This window comes from Miniopterus natalensis, chromosome X, assembly GCF_054644295.1.
Source record: "Miniopterus natalensis isolate mMinNat1 chromosome X, mMinNat1.hap1, whole genome shotgun sequence".
Taxonomy (NCBI): Eukaryota; Metazoa; Chordata; class Mammalia; order Chiroptera; family Miniopteridae; genus Miniopterus; species Miniopterus natalensis.
The window spans coordinates 50845760-50872573 of record NC_142103.1 but is presented as its reverse complement, the minus strand read 5'-3'; the positions used below and the strand labels follow the sequence as shown (position 1 = coordinate 50872573).

Here is a 26814-nt window from a genome sequence, read left to right as displayed (position 1 = left end):
CACATCGGCTGTTTCCATATCTTCGCTACCATGAATAATGTTAATGCTGCAATGAACATAGGGGGTATATATATCTTTGCAAATAAATGTAAAATTTTTCCCATAGATTCCAAGAAGAGGGGTTGCTGGGTCATGTAGTAACTAAATTCTTACTTTAAGGAATCTCAATACTGTTTTCCATAGTGGCTGTACCAGTTTATATTCCTACCAGCAGTGAATGAGGTTTCCCTTTTGTCCACAACTTCTCCAATACTTGTTATTATTAGTCTTGTTGATAATAGCCACGCTAAGACATGTGAGGTGGTATCTTATTACAGTTTTGACTTGCAATTCTGATTTTCAGTATTGATTTGTAGTCTTAAGAGATTGGATAAAAAATGTGTGGTACATATATACAATGGAATACTACTCAGCCATAAGAAAGGATGAATTACAGCCATTCGTAACAACATGGATGGACCTTGAGAATATTATGCTAAGAAAAATAAGTCAGACCAAAAACAGTTAAGAACCACATGATTTCACTTATATGCGGGATATAAAAATGAAACTCAGACACAGACAATGTATAATAGTTATCACAGGGAACGTAAGTAGGAGTAGTAAAGGGTAAAAGACATCAAATAAATGGTAACAGAAAATCTGACTTTGGGTACTGGGCACATAATATAATATACAGATGCTGTATCATAGAACTGTACACTTGAAACCTATATAATTTTATTAGCCTATGTTACCACACTAAATTTAATAAAAAGATAGTAAAATTTATCAGGGAAAATATGTATTAGATGTTCTTGTTACTTAATAAATTTAATACTCACCATATATAAACTGCTAGTATGTGTACAGCTTAGCAACATTATCCTACATTAAAATACATTATCTTTAATTCTAAAAATACCTACCATGCAAGGTGAGAGGTATTACGCCCCATTTGAGAGTAAAACCTAAGATTCGCTGATATGTGAATAAGTCTTCTACTCTCACCATTGATGTTTCTATCTCTCTCTCCTCCTCCTTTCCTCTCTCTGAAATCAATAAAGATTAAAAAAAAAAAAAAAAAAGCCCGGCCGGGTGTGGCTCAGTGGTTGAGCATCGACCTAGGATCCAGGAGATCGGGGTTCGATTCCTGGTCAGGGCACATGCCCGGGTTGTGGGCTAGGCAGCCGATCAATGACTCTCTCATCATTGATGTTTCTCTCTCTCTCTCCTCCTCCTTTCCTCTCTCTGAAATCAATAAAGATTAAAAAAAAAAAAAAAAAGTGAATAAGTCTTCTAAAGGCATACCACTACACTAGTAAGAGGCAAAGCTAGCATTCAAATGCAAGTCTGACTGACACTAAGTTACTTTTACTGGGAAAGGATAAAGGGAAAGTTCCACATCCACTGGTGAAAACTATTTATTACTGAAATGGACTAAGTTCAACAGACTGGCCCTTGGGGGTAAAAAAATCAATCAGATATATAAGAAAAGAGAATTGGAATGCACATTACAAATTCGGCAATTTGAATTTCAGCTGTCCAAATGAAAAACTAGAGGCTACAACATGTACTGTACATAGGCTCCTGGCTGAACTTAATTCAAGTAAAGGAGGGACACAAATTGCTAAAGGAAAAAAATTTACTACATTTAAGTAGGTCTATATCTATCAAAAATGCATAAAAAAAAAATCTAGCCCTAGAACTCTGGTATGACCCTGCATTTCAAGGAGACAGTTTATTGCAAAGCAAACTAACACAGGAGTAATCTTAACAGTTAATATGTGTTGGGGGAACCATAACCTTGGTATTATAGATAATTAAAATAAACTCCAAAGTACTACTCATTTTAAAAACTGTACATAAACTGTTAAAAGTATCTTCAACCGATATTAAACATTTTTAATTCCATTATCTTCAAGTTGTGTCAAAACCATGCTCCACGAAGACTATAGATTTGGGTACTTAGGTTACATAAGAGGAAAAGTGATATTTAGGACAATATACCTGAAAAAATCCTCAACAAAATATTAGCAAACCACTTCCATTTAAAAGATCATAGACCAGCACGGCCGGGCGTGGCTCAGCGGTTAAGCATCGACCTAGGATCCAGGCAATCAGGGATCGATTCCCGGTCAGGGCACATGCCCGGGTTGTGGGCTACAGTCGATCAATGACTCTCTCATCATTGATGTTTCTGTCTCTCTTTCTCCCTCTCCTTTCCTCTCTCTGAAATCAATAAAGATACATTTTTTTAAAAAATAAATAATAATAATAATAATAAAAATAAAATAAATAAAAGATCATAGACCATGATCAAGTGGAATTTATTTCAGGAATGCAAGGTTGGTACAATATTCACAAATCAATAAATGTGATACACCACATAAACAAAATGAAGGATAAAAATCACATGATCATATCAATGGATGTAGAAAAAGCATCTGATAAAATCCAGAACCCATTTATAATTTTAAAAATCTCATCCATAGAGAGAGAACATAGCTCAACATAATAAAGGCAATATATGATAAGCCAACAGCCAACATCATACTCAACAAGCATAAATTAAAAGAATTTCCCTTAAGATCAGGAACAAGACAGGAATGTCCACTTTAACCACTCTTATTGAACACAGTACTAGAAGTCCTAGCCATAGTAATCAGACAAGAAGAAAAAATAAACACTATCAAAATTGGAAAGGAGGAAGTAAAACTGTCATTATTGCAGATGATATGACACTGTATATAGAAAACCCTGAAGATTCCACGAAAAATCTACCAGAGCTAATAAAATGAATTCAGTAAAATAGCATGACACAAAATGAATAATCAGAAATGGGTGTCATTTTTATACACTATTATAAACTATCAAAAAGAGAAAGTAAGAAAACAATCCTAACAGAAAAATAAGGCGCCTAGGAATAAATTTAACCAAGCAGGTAAAACACATGTACCCAAAAAGTTATAGATACTGGCCATAAGACTGACGACAGGGTGGCAGATTGAGTGGAAGCTACACAGACACTCTCCCAGGACCAAACTGGAATTACAACTAAAATATAGAAAAACCATCCTGAATAATCAACTGAAGGCTAGCTGGAGAGCATCATGAAAACCGAGGATGTAAAGCAGAGACTGCATAGAGGCGGATAGGAAGTGTCAAGACATGAGAGGGTTTGCTGGGCTCTCTCAGGCAATAGCTAAAGGCCTAAAGGGGTAACTCAGCTGTGAGGTGTTCCCACTGAAAACTCTGGGGCCTAAACCCCAGGCAGGGGTTCCCAGCCTAGAGCACCAGAACTGAGAAAGTAGCCCACATAACATCTGCCTGTGAAAAGGAGTAGGGTTTGTCTGCTAGGGAGAGACAGCTGGAAATGCAGGCAGCCTCTTAAAGGGCCAACACAAAAAGTTTCCTGTGTAGCCACTCACATTGGGCTCTGGGAGAAGGGGGGCAGAGTGGACTAGAGCTGTGTGAGAAGAATCCAGGGACGCTGGTTCTAGGGATAGACCTCAGAGGTCAGCCATCTGGATTCCTGTACTGGGTCATTCTCACATATGGCAGAGGACATCTTTCTCAGGCAGACATTTACATTCCAAGCAGCTTTTGTCTGGGGGAAGCAATTGTCCCACCCTGCTGGAAAACCTCTTGCCCCACCCTGTGGAATTTCTACAGCCTGAGGCTCATTAAAAACTGCAGAAAGCCTGGGAGTACGGGGGAACGAGGTGTGTAGGGGATCAATGGGGGGAGGGGGGACATCTGCATTATTTCCATCAATAGAGATAATTTTTTTTTTTTAATAAAAGAGGCTGACAAATAAAATATTTAGTAGATTGACCTTATAATTCTGATTTAAGATGCATAATTGGGGAATTGATTAAAAAAAAGGGGGGGGGTAACTGAATAACAATCAGTCGCCCTACCACGTGGAGTTTCCACAGCCTGAGGCTCATTAAGAGACTGAACAACAATCAGCCTCCAGGTGTTTTGAGTCTTTGTCTGATTTGCTTTTGGATCCAGGATTTGGGAAAGCAGACCTTGGTGGGCATATTGGTCCTTTCCAAACCCACCCAGCCCCAACAGAGGGAACCACAAGCTGTGGAGTACACAAAACTTCAAAAAGGGTACTCAAGGTCAGTCACAAACATCATATGACACTGGCTTGCACCAGAGACCATCCAAACAACTGTAAGTCCTAGTAGAGATACCTAATAAAAAAAATTTTTTAATCCAAACAAGCAGCCAAAATGAGGAAAGAAAAATAACAAGCCCCAACTGAAAGAACAAAAGAATTCTCCAGAAGAGCTAAATGAAATGGAGATAAGCAATATATCAGATATACAGTTCAGAATACTGATCATAAGGATGCTCAACAGCATGAGAAAATAAATGGAAACTATGAAGGAAATTAAAAATGAAACTGTAGGGGAAAAAAACATTAGAAGGAATAAACAGCAGATTAGTAGAAACTGAAGATCAGAGGAGCAAATTAGAAGACAGGGTAAAAAAACTTAATCAAAAAAGCAAAAAGAAAAAAACAATTAAAAAACAGGAGGACAGTCTAAGGGATCTGTGGGGTAACATGAAACATAACAATATTCCCATCATAGAAAGGGCAGAGGAGGTCAAAAGTAAGGAAGGGTTAGAGAACCTGTTTGAAGAAATAATGGCAGAAAATTTCTGTCACCTGGTCAAGGAAAATGTGACATAAGATCATGAGGCAGAGAGAGTCCCAAGCATGAAGCACCCAAAGAGACCCACGCCCAGATACATCATCATTAAAGTGCCAAAAATTCAAGACACAGAGAGAATCTTAAATGCAGCAAGACAAAAGCAATCTGTTACCTACAAAGGAGCTCCCGTAAGGCTGTCAGCCAATTTCTCATCATAAACTTTACAGGCCAGAAGGGAATGGCATGAAGTACTCAAGGCAATGCAACACAAGGATCTGAAACCAAGGCTACTCAATCCAGCAAGGCTATCATTCAAAATAGATGGTCAAATAAAGAGCTTCCTAGACCAAAAAAAGCTAAGAGTTTGTCACCACCAAACTGGCACTGCAAGAAATGTTAACGGGACTGCTGAGAGAATGAGAGAATGAGAAACATAGGCATAAAGAAATAAAATGGCAATAGATAAGTACCTATCAATAATAACCTTAAATATAAATGGATTAAATACTCTGATCTGAGGACATATAGTAGCTGAATGGATAAGAAAACAAGTCCCAAATATATGCCGCCTACAAGAGACTCACCTCAGAACAAAAGACTCACACAGGCTGGGGGTAAAAACAAAAAACTTCTGGAGGACTTTAAAGGAGAAATCGACAGCAATACAGCCACAGTAGGGGACTTTAACACCCCACTGACTTTACTGGATAGATCTTCCAGACAAAAAATCAACAAGGACACAGTGATTCTAAATGACACACTACATCAGATGGACTTCATTGATATTTACAGAACATTTCACCCCAAAGCCACAGAATATACATTCTCTTCAAGTGCACATTGGACATTCTCAAAGACAGACCACATGCTAGGACACAAAACAAGTCTCTATATGTTCAAGAAGACTGAAATCATATCAAGCGTCTTCTCAGACATTTACACAATAGAATACTATGCAGCTATAAAAAAGAAGAATCCCTTACCCTTTGAGACTGCATGGTAGGACCTGGAGAGTATTACACTAAGCAAAATAAGCCAGTCAGTGAAAGATAAGTGTCACATGATCTCACTCACATGTGCAATCTAATGAACAAAATAAACTGATGAACAAAATAGATCCAGAGATACAGAAGCATGGAACAGATTGACGAATCTCAGACGGATGGCAGTTGTGGGTGGGGAGAGATTAACCTAAGAACTTATATGCATATATGCAAAATCCAAGGACACACACAATAGTGTGGTGAAGGCCTGAGGGGAGGGGTACAGTGTGGAGAGGATCAATGAGGGGAAAATGGGGAAATCTGTAATACTTTCAGATTGAAGATAAATTTCTTTTAAAAAGGAAAGAAAACAAGAACCAAATATATGCTGTCTACAAGAGACCCACCTCATAACAACTCATTCAGGTTGAAAAAACAATATAAAACAAAAAATCTTCTTGGAGACTTTGAGAGATCGACAGCAACAGAGTCATTGTAGTGGACATTAACACCCCACTGACTTCACTGGATTGATCTTCCTGACAATACTCAACAAGGAAACAGTGACTCTAAATGACACACTAGATCAGATGGATTTAATTGATATTTACAGAACATTGCACCCCAAAGCTGCAGAATACGCATTCTCCTCAAGTGCACATAGAACATTCTCAAAGACAGACCACATGTTAGGAAACAAAACAAGTCTCTACATGTTGAAGAACACTGAAATCATATCAAGCATCTTCTCAGACATTTACACAATGGAATACTATGCAGCTGCAAAAAAGAAGGATCCCTTACCCTCTGAGAGAGCATGGTGGGACCTGAAGAGTCTTATGCTAAGCAAAATAAACCAGTCAAAGACAAGTATCATATGATCTTACTCATATGTGGAATCTAATGAACAAAATAAACTGATGAACAAAACAGATCCAAAGACACAGAAGCATGGAACAGATGGATGAATCTCAGAGGGAAGGTGGCGATGGGTGGGTTGTGAGAGATTAACCTAAGAAGTTATGTGCATATATGCAAAACCCATGGACACAGACAATAGTGTGGTGAAGGCCTAGGGGAGGCAGGGTAGAGGGAATCAATGGACGGAAAAGGGGACATTTTGTAATATTTTCAACAATAAAGATAAATTGAAACATAAAGTATAGATTCTGAAGACTGAAATTGAGTAAAATACAAATAAACGGAAGCATATACCATGTTCATGGATAGGAATAAATAACATCATTAAAATGTCCATACTAACTAAAGCAATCTATAGATTCAAAACAATCCCTATCTAAATACCAATGGTGTATCCCGGCGGATGCGGCTCAGTACTTGAGCATCAACCCATGAACCAAGAGGTCACAGGTTCGATTACCCACCAGGGCACATGCCTGGGTTGTGGGCTCAATCGCCACTAGGGGGCATGCAAGAGGGAGCCTATTAATGACACTCTCTTATGATTGATGTTTCTATCTCTCTCTCCCTCTCCCTTCTTCAAAAATCAAAAAAAGAACATATTAAAAAAATACCAATGGTATATTTCAGAGAACTAGAATAAATATTCCAAAAATTTATATGGAATCACAAAAAACCCAGAATAGCAACAAAAGTCTTGAGAAAGAAGAACAAAGTTGGAGGAATCATGCTACCTGATATCAAACTATACTACAAGGTCATAGTATTCAAAACAGCGTGGTACTCGCATAAAAACACATATAGATCAATGGAATAAAATCCAGTTCTGGAAATAAACGCAAGCTTTTATGGTCAATTAAAAAAGCTTGACCATAAAATACAAGAAAATACAATGAGGTAAGAAAATACAATGAGGTAAAAAACAGTCTATTCAATAAATGGTGTTGGGAAAGATGGACAGATACATGCAAAAAAATGAAGCTAGTCCAACTCCTTACATCATACACAAAAATAAACTCAAAATGGATTAAAGACTTAAATGTTAGACCCAAGCCATAAAAATCCTAGGAGAAAACATAGGCAGCAAAATCTCAGACATCTCTTAGTAATATATTTTCTGATGTGTCTCCTCAGCCAAGGGAAGCAAAAGAAAAAATAAACAAATGGGACTACATAAAACTAAAAAGTTTTTGCACGGCAAAGGAAACCTTCAACAAATGAAAGACAACCTACTGAATGGAAGAACATATTCGCCAATGATACACCTGATAAGGAGTAAATATACCAAAATTTATAAAGAACTCAATTCCACATCAAAAAAGCCCACAAAGAATCCAATTTTTAAAATAAGCAAAAGACCTGAATAGACGGAGGACATACAGGATGGCCAATAGTCATATGAAAAGATGCTCAATGTCACTAATCATTAGAAAAATGGAAAGTAAAACCACAATGAGATGTCACCTCACACCTTTCAGACTGGCTATGATCAATAAATCCACAAATGACAAGTGTTTGCAAGAATATGGAGAAAAGGGAACCCTTGTGCACTGTTGGTAGGAATGAAGATTGGTTCAGCCACTGTGGAAAACAGTATAGAGTTTCCTCAAAAAATTAAAAATGGAACTGCCTTATGACCCAGTGATTCCACTTCTGGGAATATATTCAAAGAAACCCAAAACACTGATTCGAAAGAATATATGTACCTCATGTTCACTGCAGCATTATTTACAATAGCCAAAATTTGGAAGTAGCTCAAGTGCCCATCAGGAGATGGAGAAAAAAGCTGTGGTACATTTACACAATGGAATATGACTCAGCCATAAAAGACAAGGAAATCTTACCTTTTATGACAGCATGGATGGACCTAGAGGGTATTAGGCTAAGTGAAATAAGCCAGTCAGAGAAAGACAAATACCATATGATCTCACTTAAATGTGGAATCTAATGGACAAAATAAACAAACAAAATAGAAACGCTCATAGACACAGAGAACAGACTGACACCTATCAGAGGGTAGGGGGACTGGGTGACATAGGTGAAGAGATTAAGCAAAAAAAACAAAACTCATAGACACAGACAACAATAGGGTGATTACCAGAGGAAAAGGTAGGTGGCGGCAGGTAGAAGAGGGTGAAGGAGGAGATAAATGGTAATGGCAGGAGACTTCCCTTTCAGTGGTGAATGCACAATACAATTTACAGATGATGTATTATAAAATTGTATACTTGAAACTTATATAATTTATTAACGTTATCCCAATAAATACAATTAAAAAAGAAAATGTTTATAATTTATTAAGAAAAAACAGTCAAGATATAAAATTGTATATTCAGTCTGATCTCAACTATGTAAAAATGTGCATTTTTTTGAAATTAAAAATTTAAAGAAATTAATGCTTACCCATGAATAAAAGGTTACAAAACATACGTGTGTACATACACTCTTTAGATTTTGCAACACACTACACTCTCCCTTAATTACCACTCTTTGAACAGCATCTTGCCTCTGCCTAGAACACACTGAACCAATGCCACTAAGCCAGGCTAATTCCAATTTATATTTCAGATACCATTTTATATCATCTTCATTATAAAGCCCCCCTACCCAACTCCAAATCACACAGGCTTCCTATGTGTTCCCATAGTACACAATATCTCCCCTACCATGGCATTAACTGGGTTTTTATCTGTCTTCCCCACTACAATATTAGCCCTCTAAGGACAGAGACCATTTCCATCTTCTTCAGCACTGTGCACCAAAGTTTTAACACTGTGCACCAGGTCTGACACATGGTAAGCATTCAATTATTTGTGGAATGAATTATCAACAGATCATTACATACCTTACAAATAAGTACTTGCAGGGAAGGATGTCTATAAATGGAATCTTTTTGAAAATGATTGACCTGCTGTCCACAAGCTGTGCAGCTCACAATCCCATGAAGCCCATCTTCTAGGAGAAAGGAGTGACCGTTATTAACACATATACACATATACAAAAAGATATTTACATTAGTCATAATTTTGCAACTTTCGTATTGGAACTTAAATACCTCATAATCCTTGGAAAAATGACATTTGGACACAAGTAAAAAAGGTTAATAATTTTATGAACTTACTAAAAATACAGCAACCTTAGCAAATCCCAGACCGACAAATTCTAACTTGTTTCCTTTTACAAATACAGATCCTATTTCTCATAACAACTTGATATAACAAGAGGAGACTCCATAAAAGAAGTTCTAAAAATAGGGGTCGAGAACTCTTTTTGCTATTAATTTACAAATAAATTCAGTATCAGATCTTAAAGAATTGAGAAGCAAGAACAGATTCTTTTTCAACCCTGTACTTAAGTTGGGTATGCCATAAAGGTTTTATTCTCAAAATGGAATTGCCTGCAGTTTCTTTCAATATAGGATGTGAAAACCTGATATTATATTACCAATTTCTTCCTACAATTTACTTCAATATTATCCACAATCCCCATTAAGCTGCCTTCTTTGTATGTTTATTCCACTGTCTACTCCATATTGACACTGACTATTTCCAAATAAGACTTGTAGGTACACCTATCTTGGCAGCAAAACCTCAGAATGGTTGGAGGAAGGGAGTAAGGGACAGCCCCATTGGGCACTGTCTGCAGAAAAACAGACTGAAGATAACCTAAGGAACAAATAATAAGAGGAAGCCTCTACTGCCTCACTCTCATTCCTAGTTCTGCTTAGGACAGTGATTCACAATGAGCTAAACATTAGAATAATCAGATGAATCATTTTAAAACAGAGATAGTCATCCCCACCCCTAAACCACTGAATGGAAATATCCTAAATTTTTAAAAAATTTTTATGGATGATTCTGATGTGCAACCAAGACCTTGATGGAAGGAAGAAGGCAGATTATGATTCAAAAGAAGCCAGTGAAAATGCCCGAACTCACAAATAAAAGGGAAACTAAAAAAAAAATTACAAACTCTGTCTCTCTCCCTAAATAAAAGACAAAACAACAAAACATTTTTCACCTTTTAATTTCCTATTTTGCTTTCTTACTTTTAAGGTCCAAAGCACTTATGGACCCAAACATTATCACAAATATTTTTATTTTGCAGAGGTTAAAAAAGTTTGTCCAATGTATAAGGGCACCATCATACTTTTCAGACAATATAGAGAATTTGACGACTTACTACATAAACTGCTAATACTGTATTTTAAATCATATTGTGTTTGATCTTGAGTATTCATATATTTTGTATGTTTTAACATAAATATACAGTGTGCTTTTCCATTTAAAATAATTGCATTTGGATAAACTAACAAGATAAATATAAGCTAGAGTTTGAATGTTCATCCAGTGTTAGATAATATTTATTAAGCATCTTCTATGTGCTTTTTGCACATATATAACTCAAGAATTAAACAAAACTAGGTGATACGTTGAAGGGTTTCTCCCACATGTACACAAGGAATCGTACCACTAATTAAGAAATTAGAAAAATTTGAAAACAAAAAACTGGAAATAACTTCACATTTGGGAAATGGATAGTGGTTTACTCATACAACAGAATTCTAGAGAGCGGTAAAAAATTTTAAAAACTAGATGTACATTTACTGACATGGATACATTTCAAAAACAATGATGAATGGAAAATGTTGCAAAAGGATATATACAACATACTATTTCGTATATGTTTAAATGAAAAATAAATGCTTTATGAATATATGTATAGAAAAAATATAAAAACATGCATGGAAATGATACACACACACATATGCATACAAACTTCAAGATAATCATTACCTGAGGGGTGGTAGGAAAGGGAAATTGATGAGAGTAGGACTAAACCAATATTTTATTTAAGTGAGATCTGAAGCAAATATTGTAAAATACTGAAATGTTCCTTTGCTTTATATGTACTTGTTTCAATATGTGTTTAAAATTTTTACTTTTAGTTACAAAATATCTTAATGATTATAATACAGTATGTAAATAAAAAGGAGGCATTTTTATTTTTCAGCTCAATATATTTTAATAGTTTTAAAGAGAAAACAAAATTAATGTGAAATATAGAAAAATCAGGTGTAAAGTATATTTTCAAACAGTTAAACTGGGAAAAGGATGTCAAAACAGGCTATGGTATTTAAAAAACAGTGGCTCCTAAACTGGTCAATATAGCTATATCTTTGTGTTTAATTTTGTTTCAAATCAACATAAGAATATTTCATATAAAGTTTACATTCTTCACGTTTTCCTAAATTAGGCTTTGATTTTAGAACAAACTTTCCTTGCAAGTCTGAATATTAACTAGCAATTCAGTACCTCCGATCACTAGTTTATTCATACAAGTGTAAACTAAGTAAACATAGTTAAATTTCTTGTGTGATTTCTGACAGCTTAAAGATACAGCAAATAATTAAGACAAAAATTAACATGCAAGATTTAAGTGCTACTATATGGCCATAAACATAGGTATTTCCTTAAGCACAATATAAGCAAACATTCTTACATAGAACACTCAATAAAATGCTCCAGAAACTTATCAACTCAGACCAAATACCAGCAGCATAGCAAAATGGCACTAGGAACACCCTCCCCAACAACTTTGGTTCTTTTTTTATTTTCCTTTCAGCCCTTATCCACATTTCAAACACTGAGCGCTCCAGAGTCCCTCCCCAGAAGACACCATTTAGATATATTAATTTTAAAACAGGGCAGTACACTTAATTATGTGTCTTCTCTAGAGGACTCATGGTCAGAAAAAAAGAAATTCTTGCTATCGGTCCTTACCATCACCTTCTACTTGTGGATCCTCTTGTTTTAAGAACACTACTTAGCTTTGGTGAGTTTTGTTGCTTCAACAGCAATTACCCTTCTATGACCTAGATTCTCAATAAATCTTCCTTATGTTTGAAAGGGATAGAACACCCCATTGTGGACAAAAAACTGAACAACATTTTCTTGATTTTCTCCAACAACTAATAAATTATTTACCTGAAAAGTGATAATATTTATTTTATAAATACAGATGTTTTACTAGTCCTATCAAGATAATCATATAGCATTGAAATAAAAATCTAGAGAAAATTTCACCAATATAAGAACCATGCCATAATTTCACAATGAAAAATATTAAACAGACACACTTCCATTACACTTCTACTCAGAAATTTAGTGTCATGTTCTATCTTTTAGAAATTCATTACTTTTATAGTCATAGATTCTGGGTCTGTTAATATGCCCCCAAAATACATATAGGCACTATTTAAAAATCACAAATAAGTGGGATACATACTCCACTGTCATAAATTTCTAAATGAATCCTCCTTATGCTAACTTTCTACAGGTGATAAGCCAATATAATGGTGTGTATAAGTGAGAGTAGACAGACAAAGGAAGAACAGGCTCAGACAGATGTAGGAAAGGTCACCAACTTTAGCTCCCATGTCTTTTCTACTGATCTCTGCATTGCTATCCTTAGATCAATAGATCTCCAACTTTAATGTACATAAGAGGGAACTGAGGCATGTTTCTGACATCATGCCCAGAAATTCTAATTTGTTTGGAATGGAGTCAAGGGACTTGAATTTTTAAAAAGTACCCCAGGTAACAGTAACGCAGATGTCCATCATTCTGTGAAACAATGTTTTAGATGTGTATAAAGTTACGTGAAGGCCACAGGCAAGATTTTGTCCAAATCTAAAATTATTTTGAGGTGAGAGAACGCATAGTATTCTGGCATATAGGCAATACAGAACTAACTAACATGTGCAAGAAGAAAATTCTAAGCTTCTTAAAATAACTTAATAGCCACTGAAGGCAAAGGTGTTTTGATAAATGGTATTAACCTTTTCTGCTTCAGAGCTCAGACAGAAACAGAAGTTATTTTTAAGTAGTGCTTTTAATAAACAATGGGCAGAAAAGTGGAGGTATTTTTAGTAAGCACATCAGATTTTCTAATATGGTCATAAACAGCAATTTAAACTCATGTTTTCATTTTCACTTGTATTTACCTCCGCGTTTTTTGAGATTTTCAGTTTTCATTTTACTTCTGCTTCTAAATTCAGGCCCTTTAAAATCATCTTTGTCTTCATTCAGCACTGGCTCTGGTTGTACAATCACTGTACCTAGAATGATTTCATTTAAAAAACCATTACACATATTAAATGTGCAAGTGAAGTACAAGACTTCAGTTCAGATAAAGCCAACATTGCTGGTACATAGTTTTGTTTCTTTTAAGCTTTCAATACTTATATAGGGATCTCTCAAGAGAAAATAAAACAGGGAAATAGTAAAAGGGCCAGGTGTCAACAATCAGATTACTTTTTGGAATATAGCTCATAAAAATGGGGGAGGGAGGTATTATGAACTAATTATAACATAAATGTGTGAATAAAGCAGAAAGTCTCAGCCCAGTTCTAAATTTTTATAGTGCCTATCACAAAAGCTATTTTGAATAGGAAATCCAAGTTAAGTTCCATAATTTATAAAATAAAATGACCAGACAGGAAATTTTAAAAAGATATTCTATTTGTCTCATAACCCAAATCAAAAACTCAGAAAAAGATTTTTTTGAGGTTTTATTTCTCAATTACAGTTGACATTCAATATTATATTATTTTCAGCTGTAAAACACAGTGGTTAGACATTTATATAACTTACAAAGTGAGAAAAAGACTTTTAAGAGTTGTTTTATATTGCTTTGGATGAGAATAATGAGGGGCAATGTGAGAAGTTAATTCTGCTATTATTGCTGTACTTATTCTGAGGCCTTTCCCAACTAGTATATGTCAAAGTTTCAGTACCCTACAAAGTCCTTAAAGAGTTTCAGACAGAAGGTTTCTTTAACATACTTAAGCTCAAGTGCTCTAACAATAAACTAGAATGACATTAATTGTTACTCCCTATGGAAATATTTTAGAAAGAATGTACTTTCTTAGCTATAAAACATGTACACTGAAGACAGAGGTTGTTAATTTAAGTTTTCAGTATCATCTCTCAAGAATAAATAAAGCAGGGGTATAGAAAAAGAGTCGAGGTCTCACATTTATCTACATTGCTGGGTTTAGTAATTGGGCATTACTGGCAACAATTAAGAAAGTAAAGCCTGGTAGTCAGGGGCCATTCCCCTGAACCATGTGTCTGTTATTCAGCAAGCAGATTTTTGCAAGGAATAGCAATGTAGTTAAATGAATTTCTGAGTGTCTGAGAAAAAGGGAAAAGAGGGCACAGAGGATTGAGTTTTTATAAAGTGGTGAATTTACATAATCTCCAAAAAAAAACCAACTTAACAACAACCATTTCACGTATATACCCTCAGAGAAGCCCCAGCACTTGAAAAAAGCTAAAGATTTATAACTAACAAAAAAATAATAGAATTCTTTCTGAAGTTTCTCCTCTAAATGGAAGCAAAGCACCAGAGTGGAAAGAGCACTCACTAGCTTTGGATTCAGGCAGACCTGGGTTCAAATCTTAGCTTCTCAATTTAAAGCTGAAAAAGTTCCTTGAGCTCTGAATTTGTTCCTTCATCTCTACAAGTAGAAACAATAACTACCTTACAGCACTGTTTTGAGGATTAAATGAGTTAATTTTGTAAGAATCTGGTATCTATACACACTCAATATAGAATTATTAACAATAATTATAATCACCCGAATTTAACCTTATGGAATTAGTTTATTTCTGATTTTGTGGGAGAGCGTTATGCTTAGGTCAAGTTAGTAACATCCCATACTAACTTTCTCCCACAACATTAAAGGAAAAATTTGAATTCCTAGTTCTTAGCTTACCTAGTGGCCATCATAAAGACTCCCAGTGACAACCACTGACAATGTAGCAATCCAAAGTGGGATGCTGCTTATAGGACTCAGACTCCCATGGTAGTTGTTTCTGCCCTTGGCCACGAAAACCATTATATAATATTGTCATAGATGATTTGCAAAACCATGTAAATGGTAGGCCCATCAATTTTCCTTCTACCTTCTTTCTCTCATTTATTCCTTTTCCCTCACTTCATTCCTCAGCTACTGTAACTTCTAATTTGTCTTAGTCAAGCAATGTCTTATCCTCTTACCCATCATTTTTTTTAAATTTCCGTAATCAAAAAATGTGTCATAAAAATGTAAGTACAGGCAGAGAACAAAATTTACTAAACACTGCTGTCAGAATATATTTGAAAAATCTTCTAGGAGCCATAAACCATTTAATAAAGAAAAAAATCTAAACTTTTGACTCTGAAACACTGTAAAATTAGCAAGACCCTTGTCATTCTCTCATCAGGTTATCATTCTGCTCTCAAACTTGGACCATGAAAAGTTCAAGATTTTCATTTAGCCTTTTTGTCCCATCTAATTAATGAGGTTTTAAGGTTAGAACTGCAACAGTTGAGAGCTATGTGACAAGGCTTTTTAAAGGGATAATTACAAAAAATATACCTAAATCTATCTTTAATAGTTAACTTCACCTTTGAGTCTTAGGGAATTTAAGAATACAGTAAGACTAAACTGTGTTGTTGTTTTTATTTATCTTTATTGTTGAAAGTATTACAGATGTCCCCTTTTTACTAAACTCAATTTTAAATGTTTTTGTTAAAAAGTCTTCAGAATATCCATTATGTCTTTCTATAAAGCGAGCACATTAAAATTTACTGAACCAAACCTAATATATTAAACTTTTAAACCAACTTCCACAATCAAGTATGATGAAAACTAAAATCCCTTTTCTAAAACCCAATAGAAAGAAAATAAGTTTTGTTCTTTTCAAAGCTGACTGAATATTCTAAATTTTAACCTCAATAACACACATTATCATTACCATACTAATACATTTTCATCACTATTAAAGTATCAGGTTGGTCCTTTATACACAGCTAACAGTAATCAAGTTCCAATTTTATAATGATGATTTTTAAAAATACATTTCAATTTCAATTTATATGAAAAGTTAATACACATTACCTTTTGGCAAGCTTTGCATAGTAATATCATTTTCTGAATTGTCATTGGAAGCATCTTCATTTAGAATCTCATCCAAAGGCTTTTCATCATCGGATTCTACATACTTTGTTACAATTGAAGGTTTCCTATGAAAAAATTACGTCCATAGAATTATGGACACTTCCAACAATTGGAACAACACCCAAAGAATATAAATAACAGGTTTAGATTGAGCAGTGGCTCTTAAGGAGGGATACACATCAAAATCACCTAGGGAAGCATACATCTCTATTCCATATTACTGAAGATTACAATTCAGTAGGTAGGACCAGAACATGTGCATTGAAAAAAGCTACCAAGGGATTATGAAGAGAACTCCTGGTTAAAAAGCACTACAGTAGTACCTCGGTTTTCGAATGTACCCTGTTCTGGAAGACAGTTCGAGTTCTAAAACGTTCAAAAACTGAGGGATCCACACCCAACAGCTAGGCCTCAGGACCTTGCACTCAGCTGGGCATGATCAACTTCCGAGGCATGGTGAAAACCAAATCATATACTTCCAGGTTTACAGCTTTCATAAACGGAAATGTTCGTCCACGGAGGTGTTCGAAAACCGAGGTACCACTTTAGAGAATAAGTTAATAACAAGCTGTGTTTATTAAGAGACATTCCCACCCTGGCCAGGTAGGTAGGTCAGTTGGTTAGAGTGTCATCCAGATATACCAAGGTTGCAGGTTAGATCCCTAGTCAGGGCACATACAGGAATCAACCAACGAATGCGTGAATGGGTGGAGCAATGAGTCAATGTTTCTTTCACTCTCTTTCTCTCTCTTCTCTCTCCCTCTTCTCTCTCCCTCCTTCTCCCTCTCTCTCTCCCTCCCTTTCTCTCCCTCCCTCTCTCTCTAAAAATCAATAAATAAAATTTTAAAAAGATCTCAAATGCTTCAGAAGAGGACAGTTTAAAACAAGAGAGACATCCCCACTTGTTAGAAACAACAAAAGTCCAATAAAATAAACTGAAAACTTCTATAAAAACTATACTGCACAATGTGTTATGCGTTATAGTATGCTTATAAATAGTTTGTCATATGTACAATTCACTAACAATTTTACACAGAAAACTATTTCTACCATTATTTGATCTCCTTATAAATTACTCTTAACTATAATGGCCATCACTCCCAATCCTAGATAATTTCACATAACCCTAAAAAACCCATACTGCCTCATAATGCATTTAATATTTCATTTCCTTTTTCCTCCTTTTTCAAAGCACATATATGATCTAAAAGAAGTGATCTACATATTGTAAGGGCCACTGGTACCTAATAATTCCTGCTCAGAAAATTCAATTAAAATTTCAGTCAGAATGAATTAATAATTGAAGTCAAGTGATAAATATAAGAGGATTCACTATACTATACTGCCCATTTTAATATATGTTTGTATAAAATAGTTCACTTAAAACAAGAGTGAAGTAAGTTTAGAAAAAAAGATTATTATTCTTAGGAGAAAAATACAACTTGAAAAGGAAAGTAACTTTTTTCCCTTCAACATCAACCAACCTCTTTGATCGTGATGATCCTGATGATTTGGATTTTCCTGAAGAGCTAGCTCCCTAAATGTGAGAAATAAATACAGAGGTGAGTAAAACTTTCAAAAAACACCCCACAATTTACTAGTTCTCTAAGCCAAGACCTCTGACATAGTGATATAATGAGATATATATACATATATATATATATATATATATAGATAGATATAGATATAGATATATGTCTAAAATATTTTTCTAAAAGGAACTTTAAAAACTAATTCTCATTTACTCTCAGGTTTCCTGGGTTTAAGATAATTTTCTGAGTTTTTATTAAATTGTTAATGTTAAATTTTAGGGGGTGGGAGAGGATATGCTTCTGTGTCATAATCTTGGCCCAAGTCAACAAAGAAAAAACAAAGATGTAGAAGTAACCAGATCCCAACAGAGGTAGGGAGTTTTAAGAATCTAAAAATGTGTCATTTTCTCTATCCTAATTATGGTACAGAGTACCTTCTACAATTTTCTTTGAGATACTAAATTTACCCTCACTTTGCAAATATAATAAGTACATTTTACTGGGTTAAATATTTTACATTAGGTGAAAAGAATCCCAAAACCATAGTGTAGGCCTAGGTATCATGTGAAGGACATCACGATGGGTTCCTATAATAATGCGTAAGAGACTCTGAATATCCAGTTTTGAGAGATCTCAGAACCATGAAGTTTTGCCTGTAACAACCACCTTGAGCACCACTGTTCCAATATAATAATGTTCAAAAACCTGTTAGCAAGCCTTCAATTGTCTGACTTTTGGTATACTGCTGAACCATAATAATAACAAAATCAAAAAATATCTTCTAAAAATGAACAACTACCCAAAATGAAGTATCATAATACTTGGGTATAACAGTAAATTAAAAACGTGCATGAATTAAATAGAAGCAATCTGATGGCATTACTCTAGTTGTTATTAGCAAGTTCTTAAATGTTTCAAATTATTCTTACCTCTTCCTTGCTGTTTTCCATCATATCAGAGTTATTTCCAGAACCACTGATTTTATCTTAAAAGAGAAGAAATAAAAACATTATTTATCTCTTCAGTACATTATCAAACAGAACACTAATACCTACAACTCCACACACCCATTTTTCAATCTATGATGCATGACAGTATTCCTAATATATTACCCACATTAATTTATTCCTAGAAGAGTTTTCTGACTAAAATCACTCTTTTGACACACTAATCCCTTCTCATAAAGCATTAAATTTCAAAAAAAAAAAGAGTAGTCTGGTATCAAAACATTCCCTACTATAACTGTCTAAGGTTTAGTCTCCTAAAAGAAATTTTAAGCTTCATCTTCTATTAAAAATAAAACCATACTATTAATAAATTATATTTCCCTTCACCAAAAGATACTGTAAAAGTAACAGCAAACTAAACCTAAAGAAAGCACAGAGAAGGAAATAAAGATTAGAGAGGAAATTAATGAAGCAGGGAATAGAAAAAAAAGAGAGAAAAGTCAGCAAAACCTATTGTGGTCCCTTACAAACAGCAGGGGATTGGTTCCAAAACCCGCTGCAAATAACAAAATCTTTGAGCGTTCAAGTCCCTTATATAAAATGGTGTAGTATTTGCATTTAACTCACCCACATCCTCTCATATATTTTAAATCATCTCTAGGTTTACTTATAATGCCTCATACAATGTAAATGCTACATAAACAGTTGTTATACTGTACTGTTTACAGATAACGAGAAAAAAACACAAAACTCTATATTCAGCACAGACCCAACCATCACAGGCCTAACTACATAGTACACATTACCAACAACAAAACAGTTTTTTTAATTTTTTTAAAATATGTTTTGATTGATTTCAGAGGGAGGAAGAGAGAGGGAAAGATAGAAACATCAATGATGAGACAGAGTCACTGATCGGGTGCCCCCTGCACACCCCCTACTGGGGATTGAGCGTGGGTCGAACTGTGACCCCCTGGTTCATAGGTCGATGCTCAACCACTGAGCCACACCAGTGGGACAACATAACATTTTTTCCCCCAAAAATTTTCCATCCATGTTTGGTTGAATCCACAGAGGCAATACAGAGAGCCAACTGTAATTCTTTGAAAAGATGAACAAAATTGAGAAAGCTTAGACTAAATTAATCAAGAAAAAGAGAAGACTCAAATACTAGAATCAAAAATTAAAGAGGGGATGTCACTAACTACTTTAAAAAGGAGATTATAAAGAAATATCATGAACAATTGTACACCAAAAAAATTGGAAAACCTACTGAAACTGACTCAAGAACAGACAATGTTACCCAGCCAGCCAACATGGCTCAGTGGTTAAGCATCGACTCATAAACCAGGAGGTCACAGTTTGAGTCCCAGTCTGGGCACATGCCCAGGTTGCGGGCTCCATCTCCAGTGAGGGGTGTGCAGAAGGCAGCCGATCAATGACTCTCTCATCACTGATGTTTCTAAATCTCTCTCTCCCTCTCCCTTCCTCTCTCTGAAATCAATAAAGATACATTTTTAAAAAACATATTAAGCCCGGCCGGGCGTGGCTCAGCAGTTGAGCGTCGACCTGGGATCCAGGCGATCGGGGTTCGATTCCCGGTCAGGGCACATGCCCGGGTTGCGGGCTCGATCAATGACTCTCTCATCATTGATGTTTCTGTCTCTCCCTCTCCTTTCCTCTCTCTGAAATCACTAAAGATATATTTTTTAAAAAATAAAATTAATTAATTAAATAAAAACATATTAAAAAAAGAATAGACAATGTGAATAGACCTATAACTGAAGAGACTGAATTAGAAATCAAAAAAACTACCCAGAAAAAAAAAAAGCAAAAGGTCCAGAAGGCTTCACCTCTGAAGTAGACCAAAACGGGGGAAAAGAAAAAAAAGAATGCAAATTCTTCACAAACTCTTCGAATAAAAAAGGATTTCCCAACTCATTTTATGAGACCAGAGTCATACCAAAACCACAAAAGATACCACAAAAAAAGAAATCTACAGACCAATATCATTTATAAGTCTACAGAGCAATATCACTTATGAATATAGATGCAAAAGTCCAACAAAATAGTAACAAATTCAAGAAAATAAAAAACAAGTCTTTCTCCCACAGACTGGGAGAAAATATTTGCAAAAGATGTATCTGATAAAAGACTATCATCTAAAATATACAAAAAACTCTTAAAACTCAACAATAAAATAAACAACATGATTAAATATAGGCAAAAGATCTGAAGACATCTTACCAAAAAAGATATACAAATGGCAAATAATTACATAAAAATATGCTTTACATCATTTGTCATTAGGGAACTGAAAATTAAAACAAGATAACACTACACACCTATTAGAATGCACAAAATGCATAACACTGACAACACCAAATGCTGGTGAGGATGTGGAGCAAAAGGTACTCTCATTCATTGCTGCTGGGAATGCAAAATGGTATTCTCACCTTGGAAGACATTTTGGCAGTTTCTTCCATTTTAACCTTACTTACTATATTGTCCAGCAGTCACAGTCCTTGATATTTACCCAAATAAGTTAAAAACTAACTATGTCTACTCCAAAACCTGTCCACAGATTCTTATAAACATCTTTATTTATATAAACATCTTTATAAGTAGCTTTATTCATAACTGTCAAAACTTGGAAGCCACCATGGCATCGCTTTAGAAGGTGAATAGATAAACTAACTGTGGTACATCCAGACAATAAAATATTATTTAGCATTAAAAAGAAATGAGCTATCAAGCCATGAAAAGAGATAGAGGAACCTTGAATGCATTATCACTAACTGAAAGAAGCTAATCTGAAAAGGCCACATACTGTATGATTCCAACTATATGACATTCTAGAAAAGGCAAAACTGAAAAAAGTACAAAGATCAGTGCTCACCAGGGGTTAGGATGGAAGAAAGACAAGAAAGGTTTGTTAGACAGACAGAGGATTTTTAGTGCAGTGAAACTAACTTGTATGATACTATAACGGTAGATAAATGTCATTAATACATATGTGAAAATCTCTAGAATGTAAAACATCATGAGGGAAATCTAATGCAAACTATGGGTTTGGGGTGATAATGACTTGTCAATGTAGGTTTATTTACTATAACAAATATATGGCTGTGGTACAGGATGATTACACTTGGGGAGACTGTGCTCGTGTAGAGAGAAATATATAAGGAATCTCTGTACTTTCCACTTAATTTTTCTGTGAACCTAAAACCACTCTAAAATATAAAATCTATTTTTAAAAACTCTAAACAAAAGGGAATTCCCTCAACTATTTACAAAATATCCACAGGTATCATACTTAATGGTGAAAGGCAATGCTTTCTTTTCCCACTAAGATCAGGAAGGAAAAGGCAAGAATATCTACTCTTGCCAGTTCTAGTCAAGATTGTAATGGAGATTCTAGTCAGAGCATGTAGGCAACAGAAATAAAATGCATCAAGATTGAAAAGGAAGAAGTAAAATAACAGCTGACCCTTGAACAGTATGGGTTTGAACTGTGTAGATCCACTTATATGCAGATTTTTTCCAATAACTATTCAGTCATCCCTCCATATTCATGGGTTTCTGCATCCACAGATTCAACCAACAGCAGATCAAAGACAGTATTTTTGCTCCCAGATGTGGAGGGACTTGAACATATGCAGATTTTAGAATCTGCAGGGGGTCCTGTAACCAATCCTCCTATAAAAAGTGACTGTAGTTACATTTTTGGGTAGTTAAAAGTTATACATGGATTTACAATGAAGAGGGGTGGGGGTGTCAGTGTCCTGACCCTGGTATTGTTCAAGAGTCAGCTGTATCTCTTTTTGGAGATGACATTATCGTGTATATAGAAAATCCTAAGGAATCCACTAAAAAATATTAGAACTAATAATCAAGTTGGAGGACACAATAGACAAAAATCAACTGCATTTCTATATACTTGCAAAGAATGATCTGAAAGTTAAGAAAACTATTTAAATAGCATGAAAAATAAAATATTTAATAAAATATAATAGCATGAAAAAATAAAATATTAAATTTGTTAATTTAATGAAAGAAGTGCAAAACTTATACTCTAAAAACTACAAAACATCATTCAGAGAAATTAAAGATCTAAATCAATGGTAAAACACTACATGTTCATGAACTGGAAGACTTAACATTGTTAAGATGGCAATGCTCCCCAAATTGATCTACAGACACAATAAAATCCCTCTCAGAATCCCAGCTGACTTCTTTGTAGAAATTGACAAGCTCGTTCTAAAATTCATACAGAATTAAAAGGGACCCAGAATAGCCCAAACAACCTTCAAAAAGAAACAGTAGGAAGACTCACATCCTGATTTCAAAACTTACTGTAAAACAATTTTAATCAAGACAATATAGTTCTGGCAAAAGAATAGACATGTGGATTAGTCAAAAGAACTGAAAGTCCATAAGTAAACCCATATATCTATGGCCAACTGACTTTCAACAAAGAATGCCAAAACCGCTCAATGTGGAAAGAATAGTCCTTTCAACAAATGGTGGTGACACAACTGTGATTCCACATGCAAAAAATGAAGCTGGAGCCCAGCCTCACATCATATACAAAAATTAACTCCAGCTCGGCCAATGTAGTTCAGTGGTTGAGCACTGACCCAAGAGGTCCCCGGTTCAATTCCCAGTCAGGGCACATGCCCAGGTTTTGGGCTCTATCCTCAATAAGAAAACTAAAGGAGGCAGTCAATTGATGGTCTTTCTCTCATCAATGTTTCTATCACTCTATCCCTCTCCCTTCCTCTCTCTCTCAAATCAATAAAAACATACTTTAAAAATTAACGCCAAATGCATCAAAGATCTAAGAGCTAAAATTATAAAATTCTTAGAAGAAAATATAGAGGTAAATCTTTGTGACCTTGGATTTAGTAATGGATTCTTAGGTATGACACCAAAACACGATCAACAAAGGAAAAATTAGATTAATTGTACTACATCAAAATTAAAATATTTTGTGCTTCAACAGACACCATTAAGAAAACTAAAGACAACCAAGAGACTGGGGGGAAATATCTGCAAATCATGTATCTAACCCAAATGTCCACTGACAGATGATGAATGACAAACTAAATATAGTATATACATACAAGGGAGTCCTACTCAGCATTAAAAAGGAAATTTCAATAACTCCTATAACAATTATGAACCCTGAAGGCATTAAGCTAAGTAAAATAAGCTAGATACAAAAGAACAAATGTTGTATGATCCCATCCATATGAGTTTCCTAAAGTAGTCAAATTCAGAGAAACAGAATGTAGAATGGTGGTTGCCAGGGACTAGGGGGGAGGGGGTATTGGGAATTTAGTGTTTAATGGGAACAGAGTTTCAGTTGGAGATGAAATTTTTTTACACATTTTAGAAATAAAGGACAGATTAGTGATTGCCAGGTGTTAGGCAAAGTTAAGTTTAGAGGTAAAGAGATAAGCATGATTATAAAAGAGCGAGATGAGTAATCTGCATGTTGACTGTGGTGGTGGACATATGAATCAACCAAGGTCATAAAGTTGTATAGATCTCAATAAACATACACAAGTATAAGTAAAAATGAGAAAATCTGAATCAACTGATAGCTATCAATAACCTGGTTAAGATAATATAGTAGTTTCATAAAATGTTACCACTGTGGGAAACTGGGCAAAGTGTACAAGAGCTCTGTATTAGTTGTTAACAACTACATGTTAATTTACAAGTATCTCAATAAAAATGTCAATTTAAAAAACTATCACCCAGCTGGGCATGGCTCAGCGGTTGAGCATCGACCTAGGATCCAGGAGATCAGGGTTCAATTCCCAGTCGGGGCACATGCCCAGGTTGCAGGCTGCAGCCAATCAATGACTCTCTCATCATTGATGTTTCTATCTCTCTCTCCCTCTCCCTTCCTCTCTCTGAAATCAATACAGATATAGTAAAAAAAAAGAAACTCTCAGAAAACTAGGAATAGAGGGGAGCTTGCTCAATATGATAAAGAACATTTACCAAATACATATACAGAAACCATCATACTTAATGGTGGAAAGACTGAATGCATTTCCCATAATATCAGAAACATCAAGAGGATGTCTGCTACAACATAATAATGGAAAATTCAGAAAGTCCTACCCAGCAAAATGAGGCAAGAAAAGAAATCAAATGGCACACAGATGGAAAGGAAGAAATAAAACTGATCCTATTTGCAGATGACAAAATTAAGTACAAAATCCCAATAAATCTGCAAGGTGAAAAAAAGCTTCCAAAAGCAAGTTCATAGGATACAAGGTCAACCAAAAATAAAACAAAAAAACTGGCCCTGGATGGGTGGCTCCCTTGGTTGGAGTGTCATCCAATACACCAAAAGGCTGTGAGTTCCATTCCCGGTCAGGGCATATACCTAGACTGTGGGTTCGATCCCCAGGGTGCATATAGGAGGCAACCGATCAATGCTTCTCTCTCACATTGATGTTTCTCTGTTTCTCTCTCCCCGCCACAATATAAAAAGGAAAAAAGAAAACTGATTTCCTATATACATGCAATGAACAACTGGAATCTGAAAATTTTTTTGCATTTTTCATCAAATTATATTGGGGTCTTTCTCTGTCTGGCTTATTTTGCTTAGCATAATAATCTCCAGGTTCCTTCATGCTGTCTCAAAGGGTAAGCGATCCTTCCTTTTTACAGCTGCATAGTATTCCATGGTGCAAATGTACCACAGCTTTTTTATCCACTCATCTACTGATGGGCACTTGGGTTGTTTCCAGATCTTAGCTATTGTAAACAACGCTGCTATGAACATATGTGAAATCTAATGAACAAAATAAACTGAGGAACAAAATAGAACTAGAGGCATGGAAGCATGGAACAGAGAGATGAATCTCAGAGAGAAGGGGGAAGGGGAAGAGATTAACTGAAGAACTTACAAAACACTGGGCCCACTCAGAGTTTCTATTGGCTTTTTTTTTCCCCTGAATATGGGCTAAACATTGTTATTCTTTGCATGTGCTTGGTTGATAACGATACAGTTTTATTGGGGAAAGGATCTGAGGAGCAAATGTTCTGTACACTTTCTATTATTTTTTATTGATTTTTAGAAAGAGAGAGAAAATAAGGGAGAAAGAGGGAGAAACATCAGTGTGAGAGAGAAATAGCAATTGGCTGCCTCCTGCATGCCTCCTCCTGGGGATCTATTCCAAAACCTGGGCATGTGCCCTGACCAAGAATCAAACCCACAACCTTTCAGTGCACAGGACGACACCCAACCAGTTGAGCCACAGCAGCTGGGGCAACTTTTTATTTTTTAATGTTTTCTATTCTCAGATTGGATAATTTCTATTAGTCTATCATCAAATCCACTGATATATCTACTGCTACCTCTAATCTGTTAAGTAAAACAATGATTTGTTTAGAAATCATATTTTTCAATTTTGAAATTCTAGAAATTTCAAATGGGTACTTTTATTACAGTTTCTGTCTTTGCTGAGATTTCCTATTTGTCCATTCATCATAAATATTAATTCTTATTTGCTAAGTTCAACATTTGAGTTACCTGTCAGTTGGACTCTATTGCTTTCCTTTTGAGCATGGCTCACATTTCCTCTTTCTTCACCTATCTAGTATTTCAGATTGGATTCTGGACATTTTGAAAACTACAGTGAAAATACTGCATTCCATTATATTCTTCCAAAGAGTGTAAATATATATATATATATATCTGTATTGATTTCAGAGAGAGGAAGGGAGAGGGAGAGACAGAAACAT

At 35.2% G+C, this 26814-nt stretch overlaps 1 protein-coding gene across 8 annotated transcripts in view; it reads right to left on the bottom strand.

The window, feature by feature from the left end:
- The window catches only part of ATRX (ATRX chromatin remodeler), a 263885-nt gene that overhangs the window by 176159 nt on the left and 60912 nt on the right, over positions 1-26814 (bottom strand). For 5 of the 8 annotated variants that reach the window (XM_087813462.1, XM_016207255.2, XM_087813461.1 and 2 more), the window contains 5 exons: positions 19027-19082; positions 18050-18102; positions 16506-16630; positions 13563-13676; positions 9402-9511 (listed from right to left, as the gene is read on the bottom strand). In XM_087813462.1, the coding sequence (XP_087669588.1) occupies positions 9402-9511; positions 13563-13676; positions 16506-16630; positions 18050-18102; positions 19027-19082 (458 nt within the window). The remainder of the gene's footprint in view (positions 1-9401; positions 9512-13562; positions 13677-16505; positions 16631-18049; positions 18103-19026; positions 19083-26814) is intronic. The other 3 variants (XM_016207254.2, XM_016207259.2, XM_016207258.2) reach the window with 3 other exon arrangements.